Raw genomic sequence first — 13300 nt, forward strand, 5'->3', positions numbered from 1 at the left:
AAACAGCTTATGGGTCATGGGCAAAAAGACTCTCGGCCCCTACTCTTAAACCGGACGAAACTTGCCTGCTCCTTCATCGTGTGCCTATCCATGCTCCTATCTACATGGTTTGATTTGATTGAAACAAAATAAAGTCCAACCCCACCCTCTTAAAATCAAGAGAGAAGATGATTAGATTAAAAAGAAAAAAGAGAAGAAGACAACCATAGAATTAAGTAGAAGCACGGATGAAAGCACGAGAAGGAAGCTGGAAAGCCGAATCCAAATTTCTCAAACTGGCCCGCACGACCCATTCCCCCTGCAAACCGCGCGTACCCGGCGGAAACCAAATTACGATCTCGAACTTTCCCTCCCGGACCAAACGCAACAAAATTCCCCCCTCTCCCCTCTCTCGTCCTCCCCATTCCAACCTCGCGCGCCGTCCCGTCCGCCGTCCCAATCCCAAATCCTCGAACCCTACCCGCCGTCCCGTCCCTCCGACCCGGACCCCCCTCCATGCTCCCGCACGACGGCGACGACGATGGCGTCGGCGACGGCGACGGCGACGACCGCCTCTTGGCGGGCGTCCGCTTCGCGCTCGTCGGCTTCGACCCCGCCTCCGAGTCCCAGGTGCGCCCGCCCGCCTCGACGCGGTTCCCACACTCCCCTTTTCGGTTCCGTTCTGGTTGGCCCGATTCGGCCCGTCTCACCGGATGAGGGCTCTGCGTTTGGCAGTACCGGTCCGAGATGGTGCGGCGCGGCGGCGCCGACGCCGGCGGGCACGGCGCGGCGGGGTGCACCCACGTCGTCGTCTTCGGCCTCGTCTACGTGAGTTTCCGCTTCCTCTTTCCGCTTCCTCTGCTCTTCCAGTGGTTTCGTCGGGTGCGTTTCTCCTGTGGCTTAATACAGTTGTGCTTGTGCTTGAACCGAAATGTATGCAGGATGATCCAGTGTGCGTGGCGGCGCGGGAGGGCGGGAAGAAGGTTGTGAATGAGCTGTGGGTGGACGATAGCCTGGATGCCGGAGTGATTGCCGATGCCGACCGGGTCAGTTCTGCTACTGTACTAACTGTACCCGAATTAAGATGTGTGGTCTAAATAAGTTCAGCGAGCCGTTGTCTTAACCGAGTACCCTTTAGTTAGTCCCCTTTGAAGCTATCTTATTTCTGCTGATTAGTTGGTGACTTGAACTCCGTTTGATTTGATTAGGTATTGTATAAGCCAGTGAGAGATCTGGATGGCATACCGGGCAGTCAATCGCTGAACATTTGCCTGACAGGGTACCAAAAGAATGGGCGTGAAGACATCATGGTAATACTGCTGCTTTTATCTGTATACCTCCTAGCCTAGAGGTCTATGATTGTTAATTCATAAAGCCAATAACATATAGTATATGGACAATATCATTTTGTTATCGATCAGGACAGTTATGTTTCCTTCAGTTGATAGACTGATGATACTTGGTTTTTAAGTTTTGGTTCCTGGTTTGGATAGCTTATTGTCATACCTTTGATTCCAGCAAATTGTTTTTTGTTGTTGTGCCAAGTTTGCTGTTAGTTATATACACTTAAACAGCTGAATCAGTTTGCGAACACCAAACATGTTAGAAACCAACATTTCTTCTGCATAGCCAAGATTCAGAATGCTACCGACATAGATCCACCTTTAGCAGTTAACACATTTTCACCTCCTTCCTTGTAAGGACTTGTAGTTTCTCACACTTGGGTTTGAACGCTTCATTTTGTTTTTGGAGTTCTCATCCTAAAGCTGTAGCTGCTTAGGCAGCTTAGTCTTTTTTGTCAGTTTTTAGCTATGTTAGTTTAGCTTGGCTATTGCTTGTTCAAGTAATGGAAAGGGGATCCGCCCGGTTCAAAAAAAAAAAAGCTTGGCTATTGCTGTTTGGTTTGGAGCTTTTGCACCATTTGGTTTGGTTTGTACTTGACGCCTTCTTTGATGTTAGTCTTCCAATATACAACGATGTGTGTTTGCGGAAACATGTTTCTGACCATTGATTTCACTACTGAATATAGAAAATGGTCACTTTAATGGGAGCACAGTTTTCTAAGCCTTTGATAGCACACAAAGTCACCCATCTCATTTGCTACAAATTCGAAGGTATGTTGTTTTCTTCATAAATTTCCATACAGTTTACACTTTTTACAGTTAGTGTTCACTCTCAGTTTTTCTCATCCCTTTTTCTATCAGGTGAGAAGTATGAACTTGCAAAAATGGTGAATATCAATCTTGTTAATCACCAATGGTTGGAAGATTGGTATGTGTATTTACTAACCAGTCTTGTAAATAAGTTATTGTGTCATGTCATGGTTATTTCTGCTGAAACACCAGATATGATTTTACTGCAGCTTAAAGGCCTGGGAAATTCTTCCAATTGATAATTATAACAGAAGGTGAGTGTGGCACCAAACCACCTTGCTATTCTCTTTGATGTTTCCCCCCTTTCATTTTAGCCATCGGGTTTATATGCCTGGTTAATTTTCTCATAAGAATATGCAATGTATATCATGCACTTCGTGGGTACTAAATCCAGTAATTTGGTCACTTATTTATGCAGTGGTTGGGAACAAGAGATGATGGAGGTACAAGTTCAGGACTCCGAAGATGAAGCAGAAGATGCTGGCAGAGGTTTATCTCACAGCAGAAGCATTGCCAGAAGTGTTTCTGTTACAGGGATCAGAATGGGAACTCATGTTGATCCTGATGTCCGCGCATCCGTTCACGGTATTACTGTCTCCCCTGGCAATACCGAGATTACTGAAGGAAGACAACTGGGCACTTCAGAACAGGGTAGTGAAGATGTATGCATAAGGCCCCTTGATGTTAGAGCTGACATACAAAGCACTCATAACACAAATGGTGTGACAAATTCTGCTGATCCTGAGGCACATGATTCTATCCTTCCTCCTATTAACTCCAGTGGCAATGAAAAGGCTCCTGGAGATCACATTACCAGAGATGAAACAAAAGATGGTGATAAAAGGCCACTTGCTGCTTCTACTCTCAACACAAATGGGCTCACAGATTGTGCTGATCATCTTGTACATCAAGCAACTATGGTATCACCTATTTCAGTAATCAACAAACACAACATTGATGGAGAATATTTGGACAATCCCTGTCAGTTCACTGGCAACAATGTTAGTTTACTAACATCTTCTGCAGAGAGTCTCTTGAAGAAAACATTGCACTCGTCACGTATGAGTGGAAACGTCAATCATAAGGATGATGGACCTGTAGCTGATCTTACTGCCAAAGTTGGTCAAGCAAACATAGAAGGAACTGCAGCCTTGCTTAAGGCTAATTTGGTATCACCTGGCAATTCTGCGTCGAAGACTACACCGATCTTAAGCTACTCCAGAAAGCGTTCTCGGAAGTCAGTTTCACCGGGAACTAATTTAAATTCGGTTGACCAAACAGCATCTCCCCAAAGTTTTGAGAGAAATACACCAAATGTCGAGTTTAATATCTCTGCATCAATGAAGAGCAATGATAAAATTAGTGAGCTTGCTGATGCCAAAAGCCTGAGAGACGAAGCAATAAAACATGTGAATAGATCAGACTCTGTAGTTGCTCAGACGAAGCGCAGGCTTTCTTCAGCCAGTCCAAAACTGCTAAATGGAGGCACAGACTCAGCAACTGGAACTGCAAATAGTCCTTTCTCAAGCAGGGGAATCGCATCTGACGCAGCAACAGTTTCTGATCTGGGGGAAAATTCCACTGGATCTCGACCCATTAAAGCTAATGGTAAAGTAAACAGTGATGTTATTGTGAACCTTACGGAGAGGCAGAAGTCTGACTCTTCTAGAAAGAAGCTGTTGAGCTATAGGAGGACTTCTTTGAAGCTTGCAAGGTCTTCTGAAGCAGAAAAACTTCCTGAAATTTTTGATAATGAGACGAAGGTAGAGTTACCAGCCAAAGCAAAGGAACTGACACAGCATGAAGCAGCAGCAGAGAAGGAACGTGCCATAAGCCCTTCTATTGAAGTTGAAAAAACAATTTCAAGTTTCTCTCGTCAAGATCAGAATGTAGCAGTGAGCAATGCATCACAGGCTAATAGCATTGAAGCGGTAGCTACGGACTCGCAGCATGACAAGGAGGTTTCTCATGCAACCATGGAAGCAGGTGCTAGGAAAGTATCGACTTCTAGAGTGAAGAACGCTGGTGCTAAGAGGCTTCGGAGTGCTACAAATGGTAGACTCCCATCATCTGCATGTTCTAAAAGTGAGTCCAAGTCTAAGCATGGTATCGAGGCAGTTCTTTCTCATGAAAACGTAGAAGCAGAAAAAGGAAATAATTGTACCAGTGTGAATGCTGCTGAATGTGGAACATCCTTTCCTGAAGAAATCCTGAGAAGTAGAGCAGACACAATTGCCAAGAACTCACTGAATGCCAACAGTGAGATGAATGATGTGCTAGCGGCTTCAAAGATGGAGTTTGCTAATGTGATTTCAAAGGGAAGTAACCCTGAAAAACTTCCAGGCGGCGCAACTGATGATCAATTTCAAAGAGGTTCATCTGAGAAGGGGGCATATGCCATAGCAAGGAGTGCTGTTCCAGAAGTTTCCCAGCCTGCTGACGTAAAGATGGCTGATGCATCAACCGCTGATAAAGCCGAGGCAGTATCTTTAAAGTCGAATTTTTGTGATGCAGTTCCCCAAGCTTCCACTGAAAAGCTTTCAAGCACTGCAAGTGCTGATAATCATGAAACATGCGCTCCTGATAGAGTGCCAAAGAACAGAGTGCGCAAAGCAGTTGCGAAGAGGAAAATTTCTGCCACACAACAGTATGTATCTGGTAGTGAACCTTGCAACACTGGTGGTGTCTTCCCATCTGAAGCTGAAGTTGACACAATAAAGAGGGCTGCAGAGTGCTCCACAAATGCTGGCAAGGCAATGGCGGATAAGGATGTCCAGAGTGCTAATAAGGATGGTACAGCAAATGAAGTTGGATCATTTTGCAAAGGTTCCTTCAAGGACATATCGGAAGATGCGCAAAAAATAAAGCCGAGGAGCAGCAAAAAGAAAAAAGTTGCTGATGTGATGGATGGTTCTACTTACCATGAGAAGGAGAATGTACCATCCAAAGATGTGGAAAACACAAAGCCCAGGAGCAGCAGAAAGAAAAAAGTTGCAGATGCAATGGATGGTTTTACTGACCATAACAAGGAGAATGTACCATCCAAAGATGTGCAAAACACAAAGCCGAGGAGCAGCAAAAAGAAAAAAGTTGCTGATGTGATGGATGGTTCTACTCACCATGAGAAGGAGAATGTACCATCCAATGCTAACCTCTCTCCTAAATCAAAATATGGAACTAGCTGTGTAAGTTCCAAATGTATCACAAAATCGGTACGGAATGGGAAAGATGTGCCTGGTGACCACAGTACAAGAGAAGGAAATGATTGCACAACCTTGGCCTTGTTGGAACCAACATGGTTTATTTTAAGCGGACATGGCTTACTGAGGAAGGATTATATGTCCATACTTAGACGCCTGAAGGGAAGAGTATGCAGGGGTTCACATCAGTGGTCTTTCCAAGCGACACATTTTATCGCACCTGAGCTCCGCAGAACCGAAAAATTCTTTGCAGCTGCTGCAGCTGGGAGGTAAATCTCTTGCCATATGAGCCGTTTCAGAGGCTTCATGTTTAGTTCTTTATACCTTGTTCTTGTTGCCTAGATTCTCGTACAAAAGAAAAGGCACATACAGTCATTTTACCCCCTTTTCTATTTCACAATATCTGAATGTTAGTTGCTTCTCTGAAATATTAGGTGGATACTCAAGTCTGATTACTTGAGTGCTTGCAATGAGGCTGGCAAATTTGTAGAGGAAGAACCATTTGAGTGGCATGGTGATGGCCCAAACAATGGCGACATGATAAGTTTGGATGCTCCAAGGAAATGGCGACAACTAAGGCAGCGCACTGGACATGGCGCCTTCCACGGGATGAAGATCATTATATATGGAGAGTGCATTTCTCCATCATTGGTAAGTTTGGACACACACTTGTTTATCTGGTACGCATCCTTTGCAACTTTTTAATGCTGCTGCTCTATATATGCACTTCTATCTGATAAGCCTTCCATTTTCTCAACAGGACACGCTGAAGCGTGTAGTGAAGGCTGGCGATGGCACCATCTTAGCGACCTCCCCACCCTACACCCGGGTACTGAAACACGGCGCCAGTTTCGCGGTAGTATCTGCAGGCGTGCTGGGCACGGACGCGTGGGTCCAGGAGTTCGTGAGCCACGACATCCCCTGCATCAGCACGGACTACCTGGTGGAGTACGTGTGCAAGCCCGGCCACCCTCTGAACAAGCACGTCCTCTTCAACATGCACGACTTGGCAGACAGGTCCCTGCAGAAGCTAGAGCGTTCTCAGCAAGGTGAACTTGGCGGCGCCGGCACTGCAGAGGCGGCAGCTGGGGGAGGCGACCCCGAAATAAGCTGTTCTGCTTGCGGATCGAGCAACCAGGAAGGAGCCGTCATGTTGATCTGCAGCGGTAGCGGCGAGGGGAGCAAGGCTGGCTGCGGCGCTGGGATGCATGCCGATTGCCTGAACCCGCAGCCTGGAGCTAGAGCTGCTCTAGATGGTGACTGGTTGTGCCCCAAGTGCGACGACGGGCATGTGAAAGCGAAACCACCTCCTAGGAAGAAGGCCAAGAAAGGTGGCAGCAGATCAGGAAAGCCCAAGCGCAAATAACCATTCTGGCTCTGTTGCTGCTGTTTTATTTTTGGCAAGGACATTTGCTGCTGTGTTAATATACTATATGTAGCAACAGGTTTGCTATTTCACATCTAGATGTGAAATAGTTATCTCACATCTAATTTTCTAACCACACAATTACATCAAGATTCGTATTCTTTTGTCCTTTTTTCTTTTTGTTTCTTTAGCATTTTTTTCTTTTGGTGTTGTTTCCACCCGCGTTGCCCACGTGAGGAGACCCCGTAGTGGCATGTAGGCCGTTTTTTGTTTTTTCCTTGCCTTGTGGTCGTGGGTTGCCTCGGCGTGGGCTGCAGCCACGAGTAATTTTTTATTTCCTTTTTTGTTTCTTTTTCTCTTTCCCCTTTTCTGTTTTAATTTTTTATTTATTTTGTTTCAAATTTGTAAACATTTAAATTCTGTAATTTTGTTATTTTCTTTTTTCACTTCAATTTTTTATTTTCTATTTTTTTAAAATTCATGATTTTTTTCATTGTTGTTAGTTGACTATCCACCACCAAACAGAGGTGTTGTCAATTTTTTTGCCTCGGTTGCAAGACCACACTCGACTCGCTACTGTGGTTTGAGATTTTTTTTTTGTCCTTGTTGCAATACCACCCTTGACTTGCAACTAGCCTTTAAGGCCTTTTTTTTGGTTCATAGGATAGGATTATCATAGGAATAGGAATTTTGTAGGAAATGAGATGTCATGTATCTCAAATCCTATGAGTAGGAATAGGAAACGAGATGTCATTTGGTTGACACCAAAGGAATTTTTCCATTGAGTCTAGGTCATTTTTATTTTTTTATGAAATGTGAAGGATAGGAACCAATCCTATGTAGGAATAGGAATCTATTCCTATGAATCAAAGGGCTTTAAAGGAAAAAATCCTATAAAAATCCTATCCTCTAAAATTCCTATGAAATTCCTCCAAACCAAAGGAGGCCTAACATTTTTTGTCTCAGTTGCAAGTTCACCCTCGATTCACAACTGGGGCATGGCCTTTTTTTGTTCTAGTTGCTAGTCCACCATCGACTCGCAACTAGGGCCCGGTCTTTTTTTTAGTTGATAGTCCAACCTCAACTCACTAGGGTTAACTTTTTTGTCCTAGTTGCAAGTCTATCATCAACCCGCAACTGGTCCCAACCTTTTTTGTACCAGTTGCAAGTCCACCCTTGACTCGCAACTGGGGCCTGACCTTTTTTGTGTCAGTTGCAACTCCACTCTCTGACTCGCAATGGGGTCCAACACTTATTTTGTCCTAGTTGCAAGTTCACCCTTGACCCGCAACCGGGCTCCGACCTTTTTTTGTCCCAGTTGCAAGTCCACCCTCAACTTGCAACTAGGCCCATAGTTTGTTGTTGTCCCAGTTGCAAATCCGCCCTTATCTCGCAATTTAGAATTCTTTTGTTTTCCATCTCAGTTGCAAGTTCACCCTCAACTTGCAACTCGTATCATTGTTTTATATAATTCCCTTAGTTGCAAGTCCACCCTCGACTCGCAACCAGGGCGCGACATTTTTTTGTTGTTCCAGTTACAAGTCCATCCTTGACTCGCAACTGGGCTCTGACCTTTTTTATCCCAGTTACAAGTCCACCATCAACTCGCAACTGGGCTCTGACCTTTTTTTTTGTCCCAGTTGCAAGTCCACTGTCAACTCGCAACTAGGCCCATAGTTTGTTGTTCCCAGTTATAATTCCACCCTGACTCGTAATTAGGCACGTAGTTTGTTTTATCCCAATTGTAATTAGGCACGTAATTTGTGTTCAAAAAATATTCGACAATTCAAAATTGTTCATAATTTGCAAAAAGGGTTTCAATTAATTTAAAAAATGTCTTCTAATCTCCACCCTGTACTGTGTTCTTAAACATTTCCCGTTTCATTAAATTGGTAGCATGTAATGGTTGGAGTGGTAGAAAATGTTGTTCCCGAGATTGAGGTCTCCAGTTCGATTCATGTGTCGGTTAGTGCGTCAATTGTAGTTTTTTGGTAGCGCTCCAATCGGCCAGATTCCTGTGTTAGGTAGCGTGTCACTTGTAATTCTTTTTAGCGCTCCAATCGGCCAGCCCGATGAAAGAAAGAAAAAACAAATAAGAGAACAAAGCGATGGGCTGGACCAGAACTTAGATGTGAGATAATATCTCACATCTAGATGTAATATAGACAGACCCATGTAGCAATGATAGTGATGTGTGCCAATGTACAGACTTGTGTCACTCGAAGATTTGTATTGCAGACGCCTGCCGAGTTGTCATTCCAACTCAGATCCACTCAGCTCTGTACTAGGTTTGTGGATTATTTAGTGGTTTGATTGAACGCACACGGCAGAGTGTGGTACACCTAAACAACAATGCTTTTAATCTGTCATTTTACGCTGGGCTGTTGCAATAAGATCACTGTCTACTTTCAAGCCAGACGGCAGAAGGCACACCGTACGTTCCTCTGGCTGTAATTTTCAAACAAGATGCCAACAATCATGCATTCAATTTTTCACAGAATGTGAGAAGAAGATCAAACTAAGCTCTCTGAAACCCGAACAGAAACATGAGGCAGCGGACCTGATGCAAGATCAACCGCTGATCTGGACGTGCACGCACCAGCTAGAGCTTGGCATGGAAGCAAGGACGCAGCAGCATCAAACCCCTGGCAAGTAATGCTTTTGCGCTGTATGAGCTTCTGCAAGAAAAGCGTGCGCCTAGCCTAAAGGCCTGTTCGGAATTTCAGCAGCTCCATGAAATTTCAGGAGTTGTGGAGTCAGGAAATAGCTGCTCCGCAGTTTTCAACTGCAACTCCACCAACTCCGGAGGTGGAGTTGTGAAGTGAAGATTCTCCTAACAGGGCCTAAGTTAAAGCGATGTAATCACTCCCGCTTCTTTTCTCCGGGGGCCGCCGCAGGCTTTGCGTTGCGGCGAGGCACGGATCTGAAATCTCATATGCCTTGCCGCTGGCTGGCTGGCCGCACCTGCAATCACCGGATCAGATCAAAGTGCACTCCATTTCTTCCGACGGGTAAAAGGCGCTTCGTCCATGCATGCGCAAGATCCTTTTCTTCCACCCGTAGTGTTGCAGAACATGTTGTTCGCGACGTACGAACGAGAGAGTGATGGTGATGCATACTTGGTGAAAATCTATCTCTTAATCCATAATAAGTTACTAGCACATATGCCCGTGCGTTGCAACGGAAAAAATTTATGTTTTGTGCAAGCATAATGTCCCACAGCACCAGATTCACTATGAAGAACATGCTGTAACCCAACATTCTTCTACAAAATGAACATAAAAAAATATAATGCACCTAGCCTTGTTCAGACTTTCTTTGTCGAGCATAATCTCTCACTGATATCATTTAAGTATAATCCTTTCTTTAATTACAATGACGTCCTTACTCGTTTTAGTCGGTAGTCAAATCCTTCCTTTTTTAATTTAGCAGCCCCAACACATTGAAACCTACTAATCCTTCCTTTTAATTGTCCTACCTTTTTTTATCTCAAGTCCTTCATTTAATTAGCCTAAGCTATTTGAATATTCTATTTATTAAGACCATAATCTTTTTTAATTATTTCATCAATTTTCCCATAATTCTTTCTATAATTGGCCACATTTGCTTAAATATTTTATTTAAGCCCACAATTCTTTCTTTAATTAGCTCATTCGCTTAATTAGCTCGCCCTAAACATGAGGACTGCCACTCATATATTGAGAGTGAGTTGGGATTAGTAAATGTGAATGCGCATAGGTTGTTGGTTGTTACATCAAAGATCCAGACAGTAGGTCAAGACCTGTCTTTTTCGTTCACTAGCACATATGTCCGTGCGTTGCAACGGGAAAAATTTATGTTTTGTGCAAGCATAATGTCCCACAGCACCAGATTCACTATGAAGAACATGCTGCAACCCAACATCCTTCTATAAAATAAACATAAAAAATATAATGCATCTAGCCTTGTTCAGACTTTCTTTGTCGAGCATAATCTCTCACTGATATCATTTAAGTATAATCCTTTCTTTAATTACGATGACGTCCTCACTCGTTTTAGTCGGTAGTCAAATCCTTCCTTTTTTAATTTAGCAGCCCCAACACATTGAAACCTACTAATCCTTCCTTTTAATTGTCCTACCTTTTTTATCTCAAGTTCTTCATTTAATTAGCCTCAGCTATTTGAATATTCTATTTATTAAGATCACAATCTTTTTTTAATTATTCCATCGATTTTCCCATAATTCTTTCTATAATTGGCCACATTTGCTTAAATATTTTATTTAAGCCCACAATCCTTTCTTTAATTAGCTCATTCGCTTAATTAGCTCGCCCTAAACATGAGGACTGCCACTCATATATTGAGAGTGAGTTGGGATTAGTAAATGTGAATGCGCATAGGTCGTTGGTTGTTACATCGAAGATCCAGACAGTAGGTCAAGACCTGTCTTTTTCGTTCACTAGCACATATGCCCGTGCGTTGCAACGGGAAAATTTTATGTTTTGTGCAAGCATAATGTCCCACAGCACCAGATTCACTATGAAGAACATGCTGCAACCCAACATCCTTCTATAAAATAAACATAAAAAAATATAATGCATCTAGCCTTGTTCAGACTTTCTTTGTCGAGCATAATCTCTCACTGATAGCATTTAAGTATAATCCTTTCTTTAATTACCATGACGTCCTTACTTGTTTTAGTTGGGAGTCAAATCCTTCCTTTTCTAATTTAGCAGCCCCAACACATTGAAACCTACTAATCCTTCCTTTTAATTGTCCTACCTTTTTACCTCAAGTCCTTCATTTAATTAGCCTCAGCTATTTGAATATTCTATTTATTAAGACCACAATCTTTCTTTTAATTATTCCATCGATTTTCCCATAATTCTTTCTTTAATTGGCCACATTTGCTTTAATATTTTATTTAAGCCCACAATCCTTCCTTTAATTAGCTCATTCGCTTAATTAGCTCGCCCTAAACATGAGGACTGCCACTAATATATTGAGGGTGAGTTGGGATTAGTAAATGTGAATGCGCATAGGTCGTTGGTTGTTACATCGAAGATCCAGACAGTAGGTCTTGTGTTTGATTCCAACGATGTTGATTTATTTTGACCCAATTATTTTTCACGGTCTTTATGAAAGCCCATAAAAGGCCCAACAACATATAAGTACCTGGCCTAGGTGGCTTAGCCTATGTATGAGTCAAATGAAAAGGACTAAACCAAACCAAGAATATCTATTCCCTTTAATAGTAGGTATATATATATAGATATAGATATAGATATAGATATATATGATGAAATAGACTGACTGCACTTTGGTAGGCCACTTAACATGGAATGTCCATAAACCATGGCCAGATATAGGGGCAAGGTCAACCGCGTTGCCCCGTGGGTCGCTTTCTTGTATTGTGCCAAGTACAAACCAGTCAATTGGTCATAAAGCCACATTCTCTAAAAAAGGCCTGAGTTTGTTTGTCACCCTTGTGCATAGGTTGCACAGACTGCCCAGGGGCGGCGCTGAGACAGTGCTTGGTGCAACAACAGGTCGTTATGAAGGGGAAGAAGCCGCAGTAGCCCTCCTCGTACCCTTCTGCCTGGCATGGCTTATTGCAGGTGCCGCGCTCGCTGCACAGCTTCCACCCGCCCCATGTTTTGCTGGTGGCGCCGCAGATTTTGTTTCCCGCTGCATCCCATGACCAATAGATGTGATTAACCCAAAAAATGTTCAATCAAAATTGAAAAAAAAGGAAAAGTAAATAAATTATTGCGTACGAGGACCATGGGGAATAGAGGCAGGGATGTCCTTGGCGCAATCAGCCACCGTGATGATCAGCGGGAACACAAACAGTATTAGCAATAAGCTCTTCTTCATCGCCGACCTTGCTCCCATGGCCATGGTCGACGATCAAACTCTTTTGGCTCTGTTTGGGGTCTCCTCATATTCCCTATCCAGATATATAAAGCTAGCTAGCCATATCGTTTGTCGAATGCATTACTCCCTTTGGTCCATATTAATTGCCCCACATTTAATACAAAAATACAACTTTGTATTAAATGATCGACAATTAATTGTCATAAATCAACGTCAATTAATATGAATTGAAGAGAGTATAACACTAAGTGTCTAGGTCTTTAAAGGTGCAATATAACATATCTCCATCCTTAAATGTGGTAGATGTATGACACCATCCTTTAAAGGTTACAACTTTAACTTTGTCAAAGCACAGCTAGTACTAATACCCAACATTAATTTCAGAAGATCTTGCGCACATACGTTTTCCCAGGATATCTCTACGTACATTGTTTCTTATGTTTGGCATGGTCGAACTTTGTGCTATGATGTATCTCGAGCATCTCCTCTTATGGCTAGATGCATCCATTTGAGGAACAAGTTTTTTTGGACGGAGGAGGTATGTTTCTCCTATAGTGTGACCTGTGTGATTCACACTGACCGGATGCATTATCTTTCTAGAAGTGAATATCTCCAAAGTCCAAATGGACAACTGCTATTTCGTGTCTCTTAGGCTTGGATGCTATATCTCTTTTTCTACCTAATAAATATAATATTTATCAGTCTTGCTAAGTCTCAGTCAATGCTATATCCATAAAATCTTACAT

At 43.0% G+C, this 13300-nt stretch overlaps 2 protein-coding genes across 4 annotated transcripts; one reads left to right on the top strand and one right to left on the bottom strand.

The window, feature by feature from the left end:
- Positions 1-357: 357 nt before the first annotated feature.
- On the top strand, positions 358-7035 carry LOC123187396 (BRCT domain-containing protein At4g02110). 2 transcript variants are annotated; one of them, XM_044599252.1, is made up of 10 exons: positions 358-609; positions 715-807; positions 921-1025; positions 1188-1289; positions 2009-2093; positions 2184-2250; positions 2342-2386; positions 2551-5601; positions 5767-5983; positions 6093-7035. In XM_044599252.1, exons 1-10 carry the CDS (start codon positions 496-498, stop codon positions 6696-6698), a joined length of 4485 nt encoding a protein of 1494 aa, XP_044455187.1. In that variant the 5' UTR covers positions 358-495; the 3' UTR covers positions 6699-7035. The 2 variants fall into 2 exon arrangements, with proteins under 2 accessions (XP_044455187.1, XP_044455188.1); XM_044599253.1 differs by having other exon boundaries at positions 5767-6012; positions 6093-6303.
- A 4939-nt stretch (positions 7036-11974) lies between these two features.
- Positions 11975-12597, bottom strand: LOC123184671 (uncharacterized). Of its 2 annotated transcripts, none has more exons than XM_044596752.1 (2): positions 12461-12597; positions 11975-12365 (listed from the first exon to the last, which is right to left on the bottom strand). In XM_044596752.1, exons 1-2 carry the CDS (start codon positions 12576-12578, stop codon positions 12109-12111), a joined length of 375 nt encoding a protein of 124 aa, XP_044452687.1. In that variant the 5' UTR covers positions 12579-12597; the 3' UTR covers positions 11975-12108. The 2 variants fall into 2 exon arrangements, with proteins under 2 accessions (XP_044452687.1, XP_044452686.1); XM_044596751.1 differs by having other exon boundaries at positions 12455-12597.
- Positions 12598-13300: the final 703 nt, after the last annotated feature.

Source organism: Triticum aestivum, chromosome 2A, assembly GCF_018294505.1.
Source record: "Triticum aestivum cultivar Chinese Spring chromosome 2A, IWGSC CS RefSeq v2.1, whole genome shotgun sequence".
Taxonomy (NCBI): domain Eukaryota; kingdom Viridiplantae; phylum Streptophyta; class Magnoliopsida; order Poales; family Poaceae; genus Triticum; species Triticum aestivum.

Coding starts and splice junctions, on each gene's coding strand:
- LOC123184671 (XM_044596751.1), bottom strand. CDS start 12,578: ATGGCCATGGGAGCAAGGTCGGCGATGAAGAAGAGCTTATTGCTAATA. Junction 12,366..12,454: donor CTCTATTCCCCATGGTCCTC/GTACGCAATAAT, acceptor CATGGGATGCAG/CGGGAAACAAAATCTGCGGC.
- LOC123187396 (XM_044599252.1), top strand. CDS start 496: ATGCTCCCGCACGACGGCGACGACGATGGCGTCGGCGACGGCGACGGC. Junction 1,026..1,187: donor TGATTGCCGATGCCGACCGG/GTCAGTTCTGCT, acceptor TGATTTGATTAG/GTATTGTATAAGCCAGTGAG. Junction 1,290..2,008: donor ATGGGCGTGAAGACATCATG/GTAATACTGCTG, acceptor TACTGAATATAG/AAAATGGTCACTTTAATGGG.